The sequence below is a fragment of the Peromyscus eremicus genome, chromosome 12, assembly GCF_949786415.1.
Source record: "Peromyscus eremicus chromosome 12, PerEre_H2_v1, whole genome shotgun sequence".
In the NCBI taxonomy this organism is placed as follows: Eukaryota; Metazoa; Chordata; class Mammalia; order Rodentia; family Cricetidae; genus Peromyscus; species Peromyscus eremicus.
The window spans coordinates 57,487,195-57,510,923 of NC_081428.1; the positions used below are offsets into that span (position 1 = coordinate 57,487,195).

Consider the following 23,729-nt stretch of genomic DNA (forward strand, 5'->3'; position numbering starts at 1 on the left):
CCTTCCATTTCTTCCCTCCATGGTGAACTGCACCCTCAAACGGGGAGGCCAAATCAACACCTCCTTCCTTCAGGTCTTTTGTACTGTCACAGCAACAGGAAAAGTAATGAAGGCTCTTTTAAAAATCCCACTGCAAAAAAAAAAATCCCACTGCAAGCCTGGTATAGCGCACATCTCAATATTTAGTAGCTAGAGGCAAAAGAATTAAGCATCCCAGGCTAGCCTTGGCTACACAGTGAGATCCTGTCAATAGGAGGTAGATAGTTTTGTTTTTAAATAGAACTTACCAGGTAGACGATATGAAGGTCATTCTCTAAAACAAAGCCTTTCATTGCTCTTTGGAGGTCAGCAAAAATGTCTAGGGTATCAGTTGGAGAGAGTGAGGAAGAAAGAGTAGCTGATCCAAGATGTGTCGGCTGATAGACCTTTCCTGGAGAGGGGAATAGAGGAGCAAAGGTTAAAACAAAACGAAGCACTGCCTCCTCTATTACACTTAACCCTCTCAGTTCCGATCAAAGCAATAAGCAGAACCTTAGCGAACATGTAGAATGTATGAGCAATAAAAAGTGAATACAATATAAAGAGTGAGCATTTTTGCATGAGTGCTTGTATTTACCTCCTGCGCCATCACTGGGCTCTGTCACCTGGATGAACTCGTTTTCCAACAGCCATGTCACACAGGCATCAATTGCTCCAAGCTGAACATCATCTTGATTTCTCCGAATTCCCTGCCTGCCTTCCTTTACACCAGCAGCCAAGAATGTACAGGAGGCATAAGTCTGCATATCTTGTGATGTACTTGCCACTCCACCAACGATTATCTGGGAGAAAATGTTTGCAAAGTTCCGTAAATTTTATAAGACATGTAGAGCCTCTAGACATCAAGTAAATGAAGTGACTTTATTTTCTTAAGATACCTTCAGTCTGTATGTAGAGATGTTTTATTAAATCTTTTGTCATCACACATTACAAATACAGATGATACCTACTGACAACATAACATTTTCTGGGAAAGTAAATCTAATATTTTCTTGTAATCAAAAAAGAATGCACCTGAACTTTAGGAACTAGTTATACATATAAAGGAGGTAGTGATGACTCACAGTCAAGAGGCTAATCAGTCTTTGCTCCTTCCTCTAGAACACATGGACATGTAGAAACACTACTTTTACAACTTCCCAATAAGAATGGGAAGGGAAGAAAAATATGGAGTTAATATTTAGTGTGCATTGCCTTGGCTGGCCCCAAACTTTTGAAGCTCATGTCTCAACCTCCAGTAGGCTACAATAAGAAACATGCACCACAGATCCAGCCCTTCTGTGAGCTTATTTTTTTATAACTTGATTTGATTTTCATGTCCAAATATATTATCTGAATAGAAGAACTATGGTTCATGTTGTCATCTTTTCTTTAAACTCAAAATGCAGTAAATAATATATAAAAAGTAAAAAAGATGAGCCACAATTACAGCTCAGTAACAGAGTGCACACACAGCATGCACAAGGCTGAGGTCTATTCCTCTATTCCCTACACCACACACACACACACACACACACACGTTAAAAAGAACTACATCTCATTTGGTTGTTTAATTGTTTTGAAATAGATTGATATGGTAGTAGCAATATTAAACTCCAAAAATAACTACATATTCATAAATAATATATAGGCATATGTACATATAAACTTATACATGCATGTGTGGATATATATGTACATGTGTCAGAATTGATCAGCTTATTTGGCAGAGCATGAAGAACTGTGTACATCTGTATTATGTTTAAATATATGTGAGAAACAGATTCGTAATGGGGAAGGCTATAAATATAATAATCTTGTTTTTGTTTGGTTTTGGGGGGGTTGTTCTTTGAGACAGGGTTTCTCTGTGTAGTTCTGGCTGTCCTAGAAGTCGCTCTATAGACCATGCCAGTCTCAAACTCAGAGATCTACCTGCCTCTGCCTCTTGAGTGCTGGGGTTAAAGGCATGTGCCACCATGACCCAGTAATAATCTGTTTCCTTAAAAAAACTCAGATTTTGGCATACTCAATTTCCAATAGGTATAAAAGAGTAAATGGTGATTTCTTGGACTCCTACCTCCAGAATAGCTCGTATCATGCTAGCAGTGACTTCTCCTTGGCTCTGCAGACAGCTGTGAACAGGCTCCAGAGACCCTCGAAGCAGAGCAATGCCTTTTGATTTCTCAGAGTTCTTACAAACTAGGATACTTTCACCTACAACCAAACCACACATCTTCTAAATTCCAATCCATTCTCATAAGACACTGCTGAAGACAGGTTCTGAATTACTGAAAGGAGACAGGAGGTGCTGGAGGTTGTTTCGGGCACAGAGTCATAAGTCACGGCTCTGGTTTTGAACCCTGGACAGGCGATCAGAGTGTTACCAGAAACCATACTGCTACTCGGCTTCTAGATTCTTTTTAGCTGAAGGCTGGAGAAGCAGCAAGCATAAGAACTCTTGTCCTCTATAAACTGCTGTCCTAGGAAAACAGCTTTTTCTTTGTCTTAGCACTTCTCCACACTTTACTGCCCTTTGTTAAAAATAACTTAAGACCCGCATCTAACAGCTTTGGCAGGCCTCGCTCCTTTTCTATGAAGCCTCCATGCACATAACAATTAAAATATTAACACAGAATAGAAGATTATATGCTTTTTCACTATTTTTTTTTTTAAGTTTTTCGAGACAGGGTTTCTCTGTGTAGCTTTGCGCCTTTCCTGAAACTCACTTGGTAGCCCAGGCTGGCCTCGAACTCACAGAGATCCACCTGGCTCTGCCTCCCAAGTGCTGGGATTAAAGGAGTGCACCACCACCGCCCGGCCTGCCTTTTCACTATTAACCTGTCTGTCTGTCTGTCTGTCTGCCTGCCTGCCTGTCTCTCTCTCTCTGTCTCTCTCTCTCTCTCTCTCTCACACACACACACACACACACACACACACACACACACACACACACACACCAACCACAGTTTCCCCTCCCCTCTCTCCTCCCATTCCCTTTCTATAACCTCCCCTTTGTTCCCACCACCACTATCCCACCCCCATCCTCCCCCACCCTGCCCCAATCCACTCCTCCTCTGTTTCTATTCAGAAAAGGGCAGGCCTCTCGTGGATATCAACCAAACAAGGCATATCAAGCTGCAGTAAAACTAAGCACCCACCCCCCTTGTATTAAGGCTGGGCAAGGGAACCCAGTCAGGCAAAGTCTTAGGGACAGCCCCTGCTCCCACTGTTAGGAGCCCCACAAGAGAACCAAACTACACAACTGTAACATATGTGCAGAGTGCCTAGGTCAGCCCCATGCAGGCTCCCTGATTGTCAGTTCAGTCCCTGTAAGCCCCTATAAGCCTTGTGTAATTGATTCTGTGGGTTTTCTTATGGTGTCCTTGACCCCTTGGGCTCCTACAATCCTTCCTCCCTCTCTTCCATACAATGCCTGCAGCTCCACCTAACGTTTGGCTGTGGGTGTGCATCCGTTTCCATCAGCTGCTGGATGAAGGCTTACTTTAACTTTATTCCTGAGGACCCAGCTATAGAACATAAAGAACTGGAAAAAAGGGCTTTTCCTCCTCCTCTACTGGCTGATGCACCATTAAGTAACCAAGTAATTATTAGAGAAACTTTGAATACTATAAAGTAAAATGCAAATGTAGATACTAGCTACATATAATGACAAAATTCAAAAGCTCCTAAAAATCCTAACATCTATCTAAATGCCTTAAATCACTATGAAAATAAAATGGACACAAATGTCTGAAAAATACTTGAGCAAATACCAATTATCATTGTAAACAAAAACTAGTAAGAAACCATGTTTTTGTTTTTTTAAGAAAAATCTGAAGCCAATAATAGGAGAAAAGAAACACAAGATTTTTTTTTTAAGAAAAAGAAAATGAATTATACTTGTGCAATTTTCTCATGTTGTAAAAAAAAAAAATAAAAGCAGCATTATGGTGGAAGATCTAAATATTCTGAACAGAGAAAGGACAGATGATGATTCTCTGAAAATCACTGCCAAAATAAAATCCCAGAGAGGATAAAATAAAGGGAATCCAAACTAGATAATCTCTGACTATCTTATGCAGGATTGCAAGGGCTCAGAGGTAAAGGCCCTGCCAAGCCTGACAACCTGAGTTTGGGCCCCAGGACCCATATAGTAGGAGATAACTCCACAAGCTACCCTCTGACCTCCACAGCAAGAGCTCATAAACATAATAAACAAATAACCAAAACAAGATTGTAAAAAGTCACAATAATAAACGTAAACAAACAAACAAAAACACCCGAAAACAAAAAACACTTCCCAACAAGAAGACCACCTCAACAAGAGATGGCATTCATGTGTTTCCAAAAATAGATAGACAGACAGACAGATAAAAGCAAAACAAGCCAGGTGGTGTGGCAGTGTCTTTCATCCTAGCACTTGAGAGGCAGAGGCAGGCAGATCTCTGAGTTCAAGGCCAGCCTGGTCTACAAAGTGAGTTCCAGGGACAGCCAGGGCTACATAAAGAAACCCTGTTTTGAAAAACCAAGAAAGGCATGAAGGAAGGCAGGCAGGCAGGAAAGGCAAAACAATTTATCAGCAAGATGGTGCAATAGGAGTCCCCAGGCTTCAGTATCTCCTCAACATCCATTACCTATGCCACCCTGACAAGTATACCTTTGTAAGACCTTCAGAGCTCTGTAAAAGCCTCACATTGTTTGGGAATGTACCTGAAAATCATCATAAACAGCAGCTAATGAAAACCACAATAATAATAATAACTGCATATTTCCTCATTCTTCTCTTGACTTACTTAAAGAGCACTATATGACTTGAAGAAGCAATGGATAGAATACAGTAAAACTGGTTACCAGAGAAGAGGAAGGCAATGGGCATGTGAAGTCGGCCCAGGGCTTGGCTGTGGATCTCTGCATCTGTTTCCATCAGTCACTGGAAGAAGGCTCTCTGATGACAATTGGGTAGACACCAATCTGATTATAGGAGAAGGCCAGTTCAAGTACCCTCCCCCACTATTGCTAGGAGTCTTATCTGGGGTCATCCTTGTGGATTCCTGGGAGTTTCCCTGGTACCAGGTTTCTCCCTAACCCCATAATGCCCCCCCCATATCTCTTTCATTATTCTCCCCGTCGGTCCTGTCCCCAATCATAGATTTTTTTTAAGGGATTTGTTCTTTAAGGACCTCTATCATATTCACAAAAGCTATCTTAAAGTCTTCTTGTGCTTCAGCTATGTTGCAACACTCAGGGCCTGCTGTGGTAGGGTTGCTGGGCTCTAAGGGAGCCACTGTTCTGGCTGTTATTGACTGTTTTTATGCTGGTTGTCTAGGCATCTGGTTCCCTGGCTGGAGTGCTTATTAACATCTTTATCTACCCTTTCATATTTTATGTAAGTTTTAGAATGGAAAAGATCTAAAGCAGACACTAGAGAAAACCATTAAACCACAAAGACAGAAACAAAGGAAGAAAGAGTATACAAGAAAATAAATTACAAATGTTAATAGGAGGTCCTGACTGTCAGAACAGGGTCCAAGAATAGAGTCATGTGATGGGAATTCTGAGTGCTTGTGAGAAAACTCCAAGTAAACAAGTCAAAGAGACTTGTGGTCTCTGTTCCTCCACAGCATGGGTTTGTTCTTGGAATGTGCTTTTGGGTCCCTCCCAGGTGTAGTAGATGAACGTTAGTTTACTTCAGATTATTCATTAACTGGCTATTGTTAATTGTTTAATGCCTCTATGGAAAAACATGTTTTTGCCATATGCAGCTTGTCCTTGTGACTGCACACTTTACTCAGGTGACTCTTCTTAACCCTCAGTTATCAATTGGCTGACGCTCTGAATAAAGCTGGCTATTGCATGAGACTTTAGAACACTTCATTTTTAGACTCCATCTCCCAGGTCCCACTACCTTAAGAGTGGTAATCACTGATTACCATTTAGTAAATAGTCTTACATAGAATAATAAGATCTGAAGTAACTTTTGCTTCTTTTTTAGATATTTAATTAAAAAACTACTTCACTGCTGAAGTCAAAACTTTTGTTTGGATTGCTGATAATATCATCATTACTTGCTGGTGCAAGGTTAGACGCTACATCACTTTAGAGACAAAAAGTAGTACTCCTCAGCTCTGAGCACCCTGCTTGACTGAAGGTCTACATGAGATGCAAGCATGAAGACCTGAGTTCATCCCCCAGCACCCATATAAAAGCCAAGTGTGGTGGCCTGCATCTGTAGCCCCAGCACTGGTGGGGCAGAGAAAAACAGATCCTGGGGGCTTGCTGGAGAAATGACAAACTCCAGGTTCAATGAGACACTCTGTCTCAAAATTTAAGGTGGAAGAAGCCTGGATAGAAGCCTCAATGAGTGAGAAGACTTCTTCCAGAGGAAATGAGTTTGATTCCCAGCACTCACTCTGGGTCGCTCAAAACTTTTTATTACTCCAGCTCCAAGAGTTCCACCACCCTCTTCTGTTCTTTGCAGATTAGTGTACTCACATGTGCATACCCTATCACAGACATACACATGTACATAAAAATATAAACTATTTGAAATAAGTAAATAAGATGGAGAATGAAAAGAGACAATATCCAGTGTGGATTTCTGGTCTAGATACACACGGGCACAGGCAAGGGCACCCACACTCACATACACCATACCTACTGAAAAAAGAGAAAAAAGGAGTAGATGTAGAAATAAAATCATCTTCTAGCTAATAAAATCATAACTCTTGTTACTTATAAGGTATTGAATCATTTCACTACACACAACACAAAAGAAAGATCTTAATTCTCTACCAGGAGAAAAGCAATAGTTAACAAATGAAAATCATATTCAGTATAAATATTAAGTAACCCAAGAAGACGGCATGATACAGAAACATATCACGATGGGAAATAGTCATGTATTAGTCAACTTCCAAGTAGAGGGCTGTCAGCAATAGCATGACAACTATCCCCAAACTCACCCATTGTGTCTACTCCTTTCCTGCCAGCACGGCCAACCATCTGCTTATAAGTGAGGATATCTAAAGGCTGGCCACCGAAAACTGGAGTGCGAATAATCACCCGACGTGCAGGAAGATTCACCCCAGAAGAAAGAGTAGATGTTGCTGCCAAGACCCGAATAAGACCTTGACGGAAGGCTCCTTCAATGATATCTCTCTCCTCAAAAGTGAGGCCTAAATAAAATGCAGGTCCCAAAACATATTACCACAGAATCGATATACTTGACTACATATAAGCAGATTTGAGAGTCAGCTTCAAGCCTTTAAAGATCTTTTATACAATAGTTAAGATTATAAACAAAAACATCATCAGTCTACCTATTTAAGAGTATAATTTTCCATCTTTAGACATTTTTAGACAGGTCAAGAAAATTACCCATGTTTTAGGTAGAATTGATGGTTTCTGATGAAACTATTTATCCTGCTTTCGTTAAAAGAAAACAGCAGCAGATCAAGTGAGCGGGACTGTGTTCCAATAAAATTTTAGTTATAAGAACAGATAGCAGGTTAAATTCAACAGCATACTATTGATTAACAACCCCTGTGTTTTTGTGTGTGGATATGTATTTACACATACACATTTTTAAAATTTATTTTAAAATTTTACCATGGTTATTTATCATTAAAATTATATGTATCTATTATATAAGATAAAAAGTTGAATAAAAACTGAAAGGATTAAATGTCCAATCTTAAAAAATATTTTTTTCCTTCCCCACACCAGTATTTATTAAGCACTTATTAACCAGAAATTATATACAGGGTTCACAGATTTTTCACTCATGATCACATTTCAAATTTATAACAACCTCTGAGATACTTGTTGAAGAAAACATTCTCATGATTTCAGTCTTAACATGTATGATCACAGATCCAGCACATCACTCAATGACTATCATATACTGGTGATTCTGACAACCCACCCACCAGATTGGTTTTTTTAATTATTATTATTTTTTATTTATTTTACATGCCAATCACAGTTTCCCCTCCCTCCTCTCCTCCATTCCATCCCCCCATCTCCTTTCCACCCCACCCCCCATCCACTCCTCAGAAAGGGTGAGGCCTCCCATGGGAGTCAACAAAGCATGGCATATCAAGTGGAAGCAGGACCAAGCTCCTTCCCACTACATCAAGGCTGTGAGAGGCATCCCACCATAGGGAATAGGTTCCAAAAATCCAGTTCATGTGTCAGGGACAGATCCTGGTCCCAATGCTAGGGGCCTCACAAACAGACAAAGCTACACAACTGTCACCCACATGCAGAGGGCCTAGGTCAGTCCCATGTAAGCTCCTGTCAGTCTAGAGTCCATGAGCTCCCACTAGCTGGCATCAGCTGTCTCTGTGGGTTCCCCATCATGATCTTGACCCCCTGGCTCATACAATCCTCCTCCCTCTCTTCACCAGGACTCTCAGAACTCGGCCCAGTGCTTGGCTGAGGATTTTTCACTTCTAGTCCTCTCCGATTCAATGACAATTTCCAAAACAAATTTGACTTTGCTGTATCTGTGAGCTTATGCCACTTCTTGACATAAAAAGAAACAGTAGCATCAAATTTAAGTAGAAAGTATCACTCTAACATCAATTTTAAGGAAACAATATATAGACAGGTAAGATTTTAGAATTAACTTTCCCAGGGGTTGGAAAAAAATCCATTGTCTAGCACAGCTATAAAATTCAGATAAGTAGGCTTAAAATGTTTGTTTTACTCTGGTTTGACTAAATCCACTATTTCTTAAAATAAAATATACAGGTATCCAGTGTGATTAACAAGAAATAAATTCACATAAATACAAAAATGAGGAAATTATGAAAGTCTGGTGAGGTCTTTAAATTTTTTTATATTTTATTATTTTATATGTTTGAGTGTGAACCCATACGAATATATGTGCATTACATGTGTACAGGAGCCCACGGGGACCAGAAGAGGGCATATCAGATCCCTGGAACTGGAGTTACAGGCAAACACCACACAAGTCCTGGGAATCAAACCCAGGTCCTCTGCAAGAGCACCAAGTGCTCTCAATCAGTCATGGCTCCAGCCTGTGACAAGCACATCTTAACACAGATTAGAAACAGAGAATACCTGCATGATGAAATGCTACTCCCCATGGCACAGTGTTCTTCAGCACAGAGTCTAGTCCTGAAGGTGAACGCTTTAGCTGATCCAGCACTTCCAGAAGGCTCTTATGCTGTAGATTCACTGGTGGACATTCAGATGGTTTTACTAATCCTGTCAAACACACGCACACACAAATAAGTAAATCACAACTGTACAAGTTTCTTTGCTTCATTGGCTGTTACCCGCTAAGTCATGACAGAAATAAACATCAGGTTCAGAAACTGCCACATACTATCATCACCCATGGATCTTTTAGAGCCACTGACCCAGGACACTATGATACAACCAAGATGGGATGTGACTTGGCCCTCAAGAATTTGTAAATCTTCATAGGTAGTTCTAATAATGTACCCCAAAGTTATGAAGCTCAGCTTTAAGAAGACAAGATGTTCAAATGAGGGGATCAAAGGGCTCCTGCTGGAGGAAAGACAGACTATCACTTGTTTGGTTTGAGTACACAATGCTCCCTGCAGGCTCATGTTTTAATACCTGGTCCCCAGACGGTGGCAGTTTTAGGAGGTTATGGAGCTTTTAGCAGGTGAGGCCACTGGAGGTACACCTCTAAGAGGAAAGCCCACCTGTGGTTCTAGCCCTTGCCACCTGCTTCCTGCCTGCTTCCGACTCACTTCTTGTGCCTCCATGAAGTCTCTCACATGTCCCCACCATGGTGGACTTGTACCTTCTGACACCATGAACCAGAATAAGCCTTCCTTTCTTAAGTCGCTTCTGTCACGGTGACAATAAAGTAACTAACACACCAAGCAAAGCCTACACATCAGAATCCTTGCTCAAGATGTGTCCTGCCAACCTGCACATCAGCTGCCTAGGACCCTAGCTCTCTCTGGAAACTGTTCTGGCTCCTGTCATTAACCTAATAGTCACACAGTACCTTCCAGTGTGGCCGTTTAGTGTTACTTCTCCCCTAGTAAGAGTTTAAACATAGGAACACTACCTTCTTAAAGAACTGCCCAGACTTTTGGATTCCTAAACTTATAAAGCTTCATTAAAATACTATTTTAATGTGTATTTTGTGTTTTTAATTTTTAGGTAAACTTTTCTTAAAAATCTGAGGATACACATAGGGTTGCCCATGCTTTATTTTGCGAAAGACAATAAAAGTATATTAAGCTATTACCCATCAGTATATTTATTTCAAGAGAAGTGTTATATGTGTGTGTGCATGCATGTGTTCACGTGTGTGAAGGTGAACATGTGCATACATGCATGTGGAGAGAAGGGAACAACTTCAAGTGCTGCTCCTCAGGTGTCTTCATCTGTTTTTTGAGGCAAGGTCCCTCACTAGACTGGAACTTTCCAAGTCAGCTAGGCTGGATGGCCAACATCACCTGTCACCACCACCCCTGTGCGAGGATTACAAACATAACACTAAGCCTTGGCTCGCCTTTTGTGTTTTTCTTCTAATGTGGTTCTAGAGATCAAACTCATGTCTCTGTGTTTGCAAGGCAAGAACTTTACAGATGAGCTACCTCCTCAGCCCAAAGGAAGTCATTTTTAAGGTTAAAAAATTAGTAAGATAATTCCAAATTTTAAACTTGTTTATAAAAATGTGCTACTCTATTTTTATGGAGAAAATAAACAGGCCAGACCAGCCTCCAATCCAAACTCTGCATTTAGGAACCACCACTACAAATCAAAATAACAAAACTCAAAAGAACACGATGAAGACTCTGATCCTCAAGGAGTAAGTTGTCATGGGACAATGTAAGAGTATACGTTAGCATGGTATAGACAGCACCAGGTAAGACGGCCCGGCAGAGATTCTACACTGGTAACACACTGCTGAACCAAACAGCAGTCAATACAAACACCAGCAAAGCTTACTTGTCACAAGGCTGGAATACTGACTGCCTATCCTCATGATGCCACTCACTGGCAAAAAGTAATAAAATACCCTAACATCCCATGACTAGATCTGCTCTGCAGTTCTAGAACTTCACTGCAAAGACAATGGCCTCAAGCTTTAGAAAATCTCAGTGATAATAACTTATTATACGAAAACATCCTTTATTTCAAAGTAACTCACTTCTAAGACACAAGGAGGAGTGAATGACAGGGAGAGAAGGGGTGGGTAAGGTGGGAAACTGAGTACTAAACACACAAACTCAGTTTCATAAAACTCTTTCATCATAGATACATTCACCTTCAATATTCAAGATACAATCAAGTATTTTGTAAAATTTCCTAGAAAGAATAAGTAAAATAAAAAGAGAGAACAGAAAAAGGAAACAGCCGGGCGGTGGTGGCGCATGCCTTTAATCCCAGCACTCGGGAGGCAGAGGCAGGCGGATCTCTGTGAGTTCGAGGCCAGCCCGGTCTCCAAAGCGAGTTCCAGGAAAGGCGCAAAGCTACACAGAGAAACCCTGTCTCGAAAACCAAAAAAAAGAAAAAGGAAACAATATTCAGAGTTGATATAATCTCTAAAAGGTCCAGAATTCAAAAAATACTAGTCATGAAAGAAAGTATGGCCTCAACACAGGAGCAAAAGCAAGCAACAGAAACACCTCTGAGAGAACCAGATGTCAGAATGAGCAAAGATCCCACATGACCACATGCTAGGAAAAATGTTGAGGCTACAACATCCATCCTACAATCAGTAAAAACACATAGTAATAGTTATTGTAGGAGACAGCATTTAAAAGGAACAAATTCATCAATGCAATACCTTGAAAGGAACTCAAAAACATGCTGCGTGATAAAAGCTGTTTACAAAAGATACACATACTCTGTGACATCACTTATGTGAAATGTTTAGGAAAGGCACAGCAATCTGAAAGTAATAGAAAGCATGTCAGCAGTTGCTGCAGCTGACAACAGAGAGAGGAGACTGGCAGAAAAGAGCACAATGAGAATGGAAGAAACAGTCTCCAGATGATTATAATAGTGGTGGATAAGCAGCAGATCTACACACTAAAATTCATCAAATTACACACTTCAAATGAGGCATTAGATTATGCAGAAATTTGCAACGTCAAAGCTGATTTTATCTACATGTATACATATGTATGATTCTTTTTAGAGTTATACCTCTGGACATTAAAGAAAGACATAGTCACTTTCTCCAGGAAAAAAAAAATGTATGAATGTGTAATTTTGCATACAATTTAGGGGCTCTAGAGTTTGAATCTCTCAAAGCACACAGATCCAAAATGCAGAACCTATACACATATACACAGTACTCTAAAAGTCAGAAGACAATTAGCCTGAGAATATGCACACATTATCTATGAAGAGGACAAAAAAGGATTAGAACAACAAAAGCAGTCTTGTCGAGAATATCTAGGTGACACACAGTGTCACACAGTGGCAGGCCAGAGCCGTGCTTTGCTACTACTGTCAAATACAGAAAGGATGGAGGCTCCGTTTCCACCTGCCACTCACCCTCAGGTTGATGGTGCAGATTATAAAACTCTCGGGCAATGATGTCTGCTACCTTCTCACACCATTTTTTTGATGGACAAAAGAGTAATACTGAATGGTTATCACGAATGGTCTCATAACATAAACTAACAATATGATCTTCATCTCCCTAAAAAAGAAAGAGAAATAGCTACATCAGTTATACCATCAAAACATTTTCACACTGGGTTAAAATGCTACATTTTGATCCATAAAAAGGTTTTTTTTTTTTACTCAAAGGCATAATAAAAATCATTTACAATAAAAATAAACATCATTAATAATGATGAGTGAAAAAAAAATTTATGCATTCAACTCATGTCTATTAAACTCAAACCTCAGGTACTGGAAATACAGCAGTGAATAAAACAAAGTCCTAATTGGCAAGAGGTTTATTTACAGTCTCACTGAGAAACACAGTAAGAAACTAAACCACCACATGATGTGCTGAAAAAGAAATATTTGCAATATTTTAGTCTCATAGATATGAAAAGACCTAAAGGAGAAAACGAGTGAGCTCAGATGTGAAGGAGGAGATGTATTATCTCAATGGAAAGCGTATGTTTCAAGCACAGTGCAATTTGTGTGAATGCCCTCTGGAAGCCCTTCCATGCTGGTAGAATGGCAGTGTGTGCAGGGGTATCAGGGAGAGCTTTCATTTATCACATACTTTTCAAGTGCTTCTCTCTCTCTCTCTCTCTCTCTCTCTCTCTCTCTCGCACACACACACACACACACACACACACACACACACTCAAAATCATACTGAATTCTTACCAAAACCAAGTATTATACTCTACCTTATAAATACATATAGAAGGTTCAGAGAGGTACCTCAGCCATTTCGTGTACCTCTCTTCAGTGTCAGAGGAAGGTCTATCTGACTCTTAAGACAATAATCTTCCCATTCCCATACACTTACTATATAGTAGATCTACATTTAACAAATGTCAGTGTTCTATGTGAGTGTTAAAGGTAAATTAAACCATAGGAAAATCTCATTGACTAAAAAAAAAAAAACAACTATATTATATATCAGGAAATCATGGTCATTTAAATTAAAAGTATACTATATTCTTTCTCACTGTTCTCATCAGTTGCTTCAAGTAAACTGACTAGCTTAATATTAGTTCCAACAGATACATAATACACATTCAGCTACTATATAACCTCTAATTACACAATTAAAAGTTGTTAGCAACTTGGTAGAAAACTCCAAGGCGCTGACAGTGGAGATGTAACAGTAATGATTCACCTTCACTTGGAGCAGGGGCTGAAATTCTCTCACAAGCTTCATTGAAGAGTCATATATGGAATTTCCTATCTTTATTGATTCCAAAAGTGGTACAGGGCGAAAGTCAGTGTGGTAAAGTTCGGCATTCAACCAGGAAGCTACAAGCTGCAAATTAGGAAGAGTGGCACTCATGCCAACAATCTGCACAGCATTAGACAGAGCACTGGCTGAATCTTCCCGGCTAGAAAAACCAACGAAAATTACATTAGGGAATATGCAGGAAGTAACACATACTACTGCTAACGATATTCCTGGTCATGGCCTTTGGTACACAAACACAGACATTTCTTTAGAGTACAGATCTGGGGATAAAATTACTAGATCACAACTGGCCAGATATTCAGATTTAATGAATGACAGGAAGCTGTTTTCCAGGGAGACGATACCAAAGCAGCACTCCCACAATCTGTGTGTTCTGCTGCTCCACAATCTTGTCACCATCTGACAACTGTATTGTCAATCATTTTAATAATAAACAGTATGGAGAGACTACAGCAATACTTATTTGAAGAATAATTTCTCTGATGATTAATGATGCTTTGTGCCATTTCATATGTGCAGACCATTTGGACCCTCTCTTGTTCTAAATGTCTATTGAAGCTTCTCACTAATACACTGAGTTGTTTTTCTTAGTCAGTTGTAACATTTTTTTACAGGTTTGACACAAAAATTAGTCTAAAATGTATTATTTAATCTCCGAACATGTAGGCATTTTCTGGTTATGGTTTCCTTGTACTTGGTAGGGATAAGTATGTAGCAGAGTATACAGAAAACTAAGCCATCAAACAATAAAGATATTTAATAGGATAAGAAAAGCAAACAGGTTTTTCAAAAAGTAAAAACAATCACAATATACTATAGCTGAGTTAACAATGCCATATCACTGTAACACTGAATAATGATCTAAGCAAAATTAGAATCCAATTTGGGAAGATGGGAAGATGGTGAGTGGATAAGAAGAAACTGAAGAGGATGAGAGGAAACTGGGTACAGGTGAGTAGAAAATACAAAAGGAAAACATCTTAATAGCAAGAAATCAGTATACAAAAATTGTACAAATATCAACTCAAAATGGATCAATAACTTTAATTTGAAACGTAAAATAAACTTTAAATCCCAGCACTCAGGAGGCAGAGGCAGGTGAATATCTGTGAGTTCAAGGCCAACCTGGTCTATATAGCAAGTTCCAGGTCAGCCAAGGCTACATAGTAAGACCCTGTATCAAACAAAACAAAAAAAGATTTTTTTTGCCTACCTAAATATCTTGAAAGATATCCTCTATATTTTCTTCTATAAGTTTCAGAGTCAGGTTTTTGTTTTGTTTTGTGTTTTTAAGACAGGGTCTCACTTTGCAGCCTTGGCTGGCCTGGACTTGAAATGTAGACCAGGCAGGCCTCAACTCAGAGATTCTGCCTCTGCCAAATCCTGGGACTAAAGGTGTATGTCCGGTATGGGCTTTGTGAACAGCACACCAACAACAGCACAGAAGCTAACCCCAAGTATGCACAGGTGGGGCTACATGACAAAAAAGGTACTATACCACTGCAGACAAGGGGCTGATATCCAGACTTTACAAAGAATTGAAGATTTTAGACACCAGGAAGTAAAACTACCAATCAACATCAACAATGGGCAAATGAACTGAACAGACAGTTTTCAAATAGTAAATATAAATGGCCAATAACTACTTTTTAAGGAATTCAATTGCCCTAACCATCAAAGAAATGCAAATTAAAACTACTTTGAGAAAGCACCTCACCCCACTCAGAATAGCTACCATCAACAAATGTGACCACAAATATAGGAGACCCAACAAATGTTGGAGAGGATTTACCATTAGTGGAGGTGCAGCCACTGCAGAAATCAGTTCAAAGATTTCTCAAAAAATTAAAAATAGAACTACCTTATAATCCCTCTATTTCACTCCTGGGCATACACCCAGAGAACTCCATAACCCTACCATAGAGATTTGCACTCTCTTGTTTATTGATGCCTTATTCACAATAACAAAGAATGGAATGAACCTATTTGTCCATCAACAGATGAATACATAATGAAAACTTGATTGCGCATGCGCACACATACAAATACCATTCAGCTATAAAGAAAAATGTAATTATAAAATCTGTAGAAAACTGTATACCTTTGAATGTGTAATCTTCGCAAGGTCACACAATCTCAGAAAGAAAAAGAAACTTATGTTCTTCCTCATATAGCCAAAATAATATGTATGTGTATGTATACATATATATATATATGAAAATAAATGTAAACATAGGTACAGTAGAATATGTAGAAAAGTGAGCCAGAAAGGCTAAATATTAGGGGATTAGGAAGGACTGAGTGCAGGTAATGGATACAAGTTATGAGAAAGAACATAAAGCTAATTGTTTTTCTAGTTCTAATTCTATCATGGAGTTGTCATTTTCATCAAAATGAGTAGTCAGAAATGTTCAAATGTTTGAAAATAGTCTAACATCAGTTAAACACTTCTTATAGAGCAGTGGTTCTCAACCTTGCTAATGCTGTGACCCTTTAACACAGTTCCTCATGCTATGGTGACCCCCAACCATAAAATTACTTTCATTGTTATTTCATAACTGTAATTTTGCTACTGTGTAGTGGGTAGCCATTCCAGCTTTGATCTGGAAGTTCCAACCCCCATTGAGACTTCGGCAACTGTCACGCCTACAAGGCGGGGCCAAGGGAGGCGCCTGGGGACCTGAGATCTGGATCGGGAGGGCTCTCTCCGTTCTGGGACCCTGGATGGTGGAGGTGGACCAAGTAGAGCTCCAGAGAACACCGCTAGACTGCGATACACCTTCCCCAGACCCCGTGACCTACCTATCCCTTAATTTGTAAGTTACGCCATTAAATAAATCTCCTTTTAACTACGTGGAGTGGCCTTAAAAATTTCACCAATTATCTGGCGCCCAACGTGGGGAAGGTGTATCGCAGTCCAGCGGTGTTCTCCGGAGCTCTGCTTGGTCCACCTCCACCATCCAGGGTCCCAAAACGGAGAGAGCGCTCCCGATCCAGATCTCAGGTCCCCAGGCGCCTCCCTTGGCCCCGCCTTGTAGGCGTGACAGTTGCCGAAGTCTCAATGGGGGTTGGAACTTCCAGATCAAAGCTGGAATGGCTACCCACTACACTACTGCTATTAATCTAATGTAAACATCTGTTTTTTTGATGGTCTTAACCCCTGTGAAAGGGTCGTTCGACCCCCCAATGGTGTCATGACCCACAAGTTGAGAACCACTGTTTTAGAACAAAAGCAAACTACTATCCATGAATTTGTTTAAATAAAAAGGTACTACACTCCTGTAAATCTTACTTTTTCTTTTTTTTTTTTTTTTTTTTTTTGGTTTTTCGAGACAGGGTTTCTCTGTGTAGCTTTGTGCCTTTCCTGGAACTCGCTTTGGAGACCGGGCTGGCCTCGAACTCACAGAGATCTGCCCGGCTCTGCCTCCCGAGTGCTGGGATTAAAGGCGTGCGCCATCACCGCCCGGCCCTTTTTCACTTTATAGATTCTTTTTCAACATCTTTTTAACAAATACCAGGAAATCAGTCATTTCAAGTACTTACCACGATGCTGATTTCCGAGTAACATAGCAAATCTTGGTCAGTAAAAGTTCCAGAAGATATCCTCGGTGAGAGTCCCCCAGCATGTGTAATTCATCCACAACCACCATTCCTAGAAGGATTTCCAGATTGAGCTTTTGCAAATTGCACAGTTCTAAGAATTATAAGACTCAGCAGCCCATGTATAATGGCAAATAACTGTCATAATAAGATCCTGCAAGTCAGGCAAAGTTCCAGGATGAAGGAAAGGCTGAAATACAGTTCTATATAAGGGCCAAATGTCTTCCAAGATGTTTTCAGGAACTTAAGCAATCCTATCTCCATACATTCTAACTACAAAAAGTCAGTGATTAGCTTTCTCAGGGCTAACAAAACCACCAAACCCAGTATCTTAGTCTTCTTTCTATTGCTGTGATAATTGCCATGACCAAAAGCAATTTGGGAAGGAAAGGGTTTATTTGGCTTACACTTCCTGATCACAGTCCATCATTGAAGGAGGCCATGCAGGAATTCAAGGCGAGAACCAAGAGGCAGGAACTGCAGCAGAGACCACAGCAGAATGCTGCTTCCTGGCTTGCTCAGTTTGCTTTCTTGTACATGTGAGGACTACCTGCTTAGGGATAGCACTGCCCACACTGAGCTGGGCCCTTCTATATCAATTATCAGTCAAGAAAATGCCCTTACAGGCTTACTTTCATGCCAGTGTGATAGCAGCATTTCCTCAATTGAGACCACTCAGACACTTCTAAACTGGTAATTTGGTAGAAACAAATAGATAATACTCATCTTAGTTTTTCAGTGTTAAGTGATTTTAACTATTAGGAAACACACCTTGATTATCATTGAAAGTACTTAGGAGACTGAGGCAGAACTGTGAGTTCAAGGCCAGCCTGGGCTACAGAGTGAGACAATTATCCCTACACAAAGAAAAAAAGTTATTTGAAAAAGAATAGAATTGGACCATGAAGAGATGGTTTTAAGCGATTTTTAAAGATATGACAACTAGTATCACACTACTGCTGAATATATAATCATAATGCCCTTGTCTAATGTCTGAAGAATTCAACCAACTGATTATGGACCAATGCTTGCTTTCTTTTTTTTTTTTTTAAAGATTTATTTATTTATTATGTATACACTCTTCTTCCTGCAGGCCAGAAGAGGGCGCCAGATCTCATTACAGATGGTTGTAAACCACCATGTGGTTGCTGGGAATTGAACTCAGGACCTCTGGAAGAGCAGCCAGTGCTCTTAACCTCTGAGCCATCTCTCCAGCTTGGACCAATGCTTTCTTTAGTCTTATAGTTTTCACTTTTATAGTGTGTTCTACTTGTATATATTAGTTGTACAACATAATAGGTTTCACTAACTACTTTCATATATGCATGAAATGTACTTGTGATAGCTATTCTTGGTTTTCAACTTGACTACATCTGAAACTAAAACCTGAAAATGGAGGACACACCTATGAGGAATTTTTGCTTAATTTGAAGTAGGAGGATCCACTTCTAATCCTGATCTTTCAAATATATTTAATCTAGAACTTGAGGCAGGAAGACACACCTTTAATCTGGGTCACACCTTCTGCCGGAAGCCTATATAAGGATAGGAAGAGGGGAGATTCACTCTTGGCTTGCTTGCCCTTACCTTGCTAGCAAGTCCGTTCCTTCACTGGCATTAGAGCCTTCTACTTTGGGATTCCAGCGTCTATAGAAGACCAGCTGAGACAGACATCCAGCCTCATGGACTGAACAACTACTGGATTCTTGGACCTTCTGTTCATAGGCAGCCACTGTTGGATTAGCTGGACTGCAGCCTGTAAATCATTCTAATAAATCCTCTTTCTACATATAGAGGTTTATTCTGTAAGTTCTGTTACTCTAGAACCAACAAGCCCTGACTAATACAGTACTTAACATATTTACCCCCTCCTTACCTGTTACCCCATACCCCCTCATACTTGTCCCCTTATTTTGTCCAAACAGTTCCTTTAATGTTTGTTTGTTTGTTTCAATCTAAATTTTACATGACAGAAAAGATAGATTTGTCTTGAGCCAAACCAACTTTGGTAAAAATAATGACCACAATTCCATCCATTTGCCTAAAAACATGATTTTGTTCGTGGCTTCATTTTATTTTCTTTATCCATTCATTGATTGCTCAGTTCATTCACCCCATTTATTGGTTGGACTATTTGTTCTGTTGTTTAATTTTTGACTCCTATGGATATTCTGGGTTTTACTCTCCTAGTACATATGTAACTAGTGAATACGTGCCTCCCATTAACAGGCTGTTTCTTCACACTGGGAATTGTATCCTTTGCTACGCAGGTTTTTTACTGATGCAATCTCATCGGGTCTACTTTTTTCTGAGCTATCAGAATCCAGTCAGAACATCTTGCCTCTATTTTTAAGCGATTCCCTATGTAGTGCCCTAGCGGTTTCAAGTCTTACATTAAAATCTTGGATTTATTTTCAATTGACTTTTGTACAAGGTGGGAAATAAAGATCTAGTGTCACTCATCCATATGTGGATGTCCAGTCTTCCCAGTAGTACTTGTAAAACCTGGGGTTTTTTCCCCTCTAATGTAGCATCTTAAGCACCTTTGAGAAGAACTGGATGACAAGAGCCATGACGAGAGCTGCATGGTTTATTTCTGGATCCTCTATTTTAGTCCACTGTTCTCCACATCTGTTTTTGTGCTGGTACTATGTATGCTATTTTTGTTGCTGTGGCTCTGTAGTATAACATGAAATCAGTCAGGTATACTGATTGAGTCTCTTTGCTCCAGATTGTGCCTCCATGTGAATTTTAGAATTTTATTTTTCATAATTCTAGAAAGAATATCATTGGAAATTTTATGAGAACTGCATTCAGTCTGTAAATCGCTTTCAGCAATATGACCAATTTAACACTATTAATTCTGCCACTCCAGAAACATGGCACATCTCTTTAATTTCCTTCTTCAGTGTACTCATTGTGAAGGTCTTTTACCTCCTTCCCTCGGTGAGGCTTATTCCTAAGTTTTGGTTTTTTGGTTTCAATTCGGAGGCCCCTCCCTACACACAGGAATGACTGCCTGGCTTTAGTATGTTCACTGTCGTACACAGTGAAACCACCTACCTGTATATGCTAATTAAGAATTTCCCGGCAGCCGGGCGGTGGTGGTGCACACCTTTAATCCCAGCACTTGGGAGGCAGAGGCAGGTGGATCTCTGTGAGTTCGAGGCTAGCCTGGTCTCCAAAGCGAGTTCCAGGAAAGGAGCAAAGCTACACAGAGAAACCCTGTCTCGAAAAAACCAAAAAAAAAAAAAAAAGAATTTCCCGGCAGCATCTTTTAAGTGTAGGATCGTGTAACCTGCTGACAGGGATAATTCAACTTTTTCCATTTCTAGCTGCATCCTTTTTCTTTCTCTTGCCTTACTGCTCTATTAAGAATTCAAGCTTAATAGTGTGTGGAGTGGATACCTTTGTCATGTTCCTGATTTTAGAGATGCTTTCAGCATTTAGTATAACACTGGATATAGCAGAAATCCTAATTGGTCTTAATAAAAACCCGGAGCCAGATATCAGGGTAAAAGCTGAAAGATCAGAGAAGCAGAGCAGCCAGCCACTAGTTCTTACCTCTACGAAAACCTCAGCCAAGCAGTGGTGGCACACGCGTTTAATCCCAGCACTTGGGAGGCAGAGACAGGCGGGTCTCTGTGAGTTCCAGGCCAGCCTGGTCTACAGAGAGAGATCCAGGACAGGCACCAAAACAACAGAGAGAAACCCTGTCTCAAAAAACAAACAAAAACAACAACAACAAAAAGCCTCAATCCAAAGGGGGTGAGTTCCTGTCTCCTCCCCCTTATATTCCTTTCCCCACCCAGCCATATCACTTCCTGTCTCAACCTCCCTAGTGCTGGGATTAAAGGTGTGTGCCACCATGCCTGACTCTGTTTCTCTTTTAGACTGGATCAATCTTGTGTAGCTCAGGGTAGTCTTGAACTCACAGAGATCTATCTGCCTCTGCCTCTCAAATGCTGGAATTAAAGGTGTGTGCCACTACTGCCTGACCTCTATGGTTAACTAGTGGCTTAGCTCTGCACTCTGACCTTCGGGTAAGCTTTATGTTAGATGGCAAACAAAATATCAACACAACTGGATATAGTTTGACATATATATCTGCCCTTTGTTATATTGAGATATCCTATTTCTAGTTTCTTCAAGGCTATTATCATGAATAGATACTAATTTTATCAAATGCTGCATCTGCATATAGTATGCTTTTTTATTTTGGTCCTACTGATGTGTTGATTTGCTTATACCAAACAATCTTTGAATCCATGGAATGAAACCAACCTGCTCATGTGCATCTTTTTTTTATGATTTATTTATTTATTACATATACAGTGTTCTGTCTGCATGTATGCCTTTATGCCAGAAAAGGACACCAGATCTCATTATAGATGGTTGTGAACCACCATGTGGTTGCTGGAAATTGAACTCAGGACCTTAACCACTTGGTGCTCAGTGCTCTTAACCACTGAGCCATCTCTCCAGCCCCCGTGCATCATCTTTTTTAGTATGTGTTAAATTCAGTCTGCAAGTGTTTTGTTAAGGATTTCTTCATCGATATTCTTCATAAAAATTTGCCTAGTTTTCTCTTTTATTGCTGTTGTTCTTTTTTAATTAATTTATTAATTAAATTAAATTATTTTTAGTTGTTTATGTGCATTGGTGTTTTGCCATGGGTGTCATGCAATTACAGACATTGTGAGCTGCCATGTAGGTGCTGGGACTTGAACCTGGGTCATCCTGAAGAACAGTCAGTGCTCTAAACCACTGAGCCATCTTTCCAGCTCCTCGTTGCTGTTATTCTTCTATCATTATCTGGTTTTGGTAAAGGAGTATTACTGGCTTTGTGAACTGAATTTGGAAGCATCCCTTCTCTTTCTACTTTATGGAATAATCTGAGTTCTCGCATTAGCTTTTTCAAAAGGCCTGGTAGACTTCAGTAAATCTAGTGCTAGGTTTTCATTTTTTGTTCTTTGTTTTTTAAACTTGGAAGACTCTTTCCAACTGTTTCATGCTCGTTGCTCACTGTAGATTTCTTTAGGTATCTATATCCTGACTCAATTTTTTTTGTTGTTTTTTGTTTTTTGAAACAGGATTTCTCCATGTAACTTTGGAGCCTATCCTGGAACTCACTCTGTAGACCAGGCTGGCCTCGAACTCACAGAGATCCGCCTGCCTCTGCCTCCCAAGTGCTGGGATTAAAGGTGTACACCACCACCACCACCACCACCACCACCACCACCACCACCACCACCCCCCAGCCTCTTTCCTAGGTTCTTACATTCTGTGGTTCCACTGCTGATAACAACAATTCATATTATATGATATGTTATGTCAATACACTTTCATTCTTCTAAAAGTATTTATTCTGCCTAGTTTGGAAACCAAAATCCCCAAGATAATTAAAGCCAATGAGGTCATAAGTAACAAGACGACTGATTGTGATTTCTCTCTTACCATGCCTTTCCAGTCATTGATTCTCACCCTCCACTTCTCCTCTACTACAACTTTTTTGTTGTTTTCTCAGTGAGCTAACAAACTTAATGCTTCTACTGCTATTCCTGCCATTGCTTTCCTACCTCTGTACAGTGACCTTTTCTTAAGGGTAGAAGGAAGTTATTAAGACAAAAAAAAAAAATCTTTCTAGAGCATCAAGCACAAAAACAGTTTATGTGACTATCATTTCCCTATTGAATGGCAGCTTCTGAATCCAGTCCTAATCTAGATCCCATAGTACCAAAATATGATAATGAACACATAAATTCATTAACTGTATGGACGGCAGGGCTTCCTTCTCTTCCTGGCAGAGTTGAGACAAGAAAGTAGAATAAGGAATAACAGAGGCTCAAGGATAGCCTGTCTTTTATAAAGTTCAAAAATGCAAGAAAGGGCCAGTGAGTTGGCTCAACAGGTAAAGGGACTCACTGCCAAGCCTGACAACCTGAGTTCAATATCCAGAACCCACATCCGAAGGAATCACCCTGTCTTCTGACCTCCCCCATGTGCTGTGCCACATACACACTCACACTCATAAAAGTTAAATAAGTAAACGTGAAAATAAATTTGAATGCAAGATACTAAAATCAATAACAAAAAGACATAAAACACACACTTTTTTTAAAACATGAAGTTCCTGATATTACCTCTGCCAATTCTTGCCTCTAAAAATAGATGACAGAAAATAAACATATAGGTCATATAGGAATCACAGTTTTACTTCATTCCATCAAAAACA

The 23,729-nt window shown here is 39.9% G+C and overlaps 1 protein-coding gene across 1 annotated transcript in view; it reads right to left on the minus strand.

The window, feature by feature from the left end:
- Polq (DNA polymerase theta) overlaps positions 1-23,729 on the minus strand; it is an 82,313-nt gene that overhangs the window by 53,078 nt on the left and 5,506 nt on the right. Inside the window, exons 5-12 of the mRNA XM_059277138.1 lie at positions 17,438-17,546; positions 13,814-14,033; positions 12,541-12,688; positions 9,106-9,252; positions 6,981-7,193; positions 2,096-2,232; positions 617-821; positions 288-430 (exon numbers count right to left, since the gene is read on the minus strand). Coding sequence (XP_059133121.1) covers positions 288-430; positions 617-821; positions 2,096-2,232; positions 6,981-7,193; positions 9,106-9,252; positions 12,541-12,688; positions 13,814-14,033; positions 17,438-17,546 — 1,322 coding nt within the window. The remainder of the gene's footprint in view (positions 1-287; positions 431-616; positions 822-2,095; positions 2,233-6,980; positions 7,194-9,105; positions 9,253-12,540; positions 12,689-13,813; positions 14,034-17,437; positions 17,547-23,729) is intronic.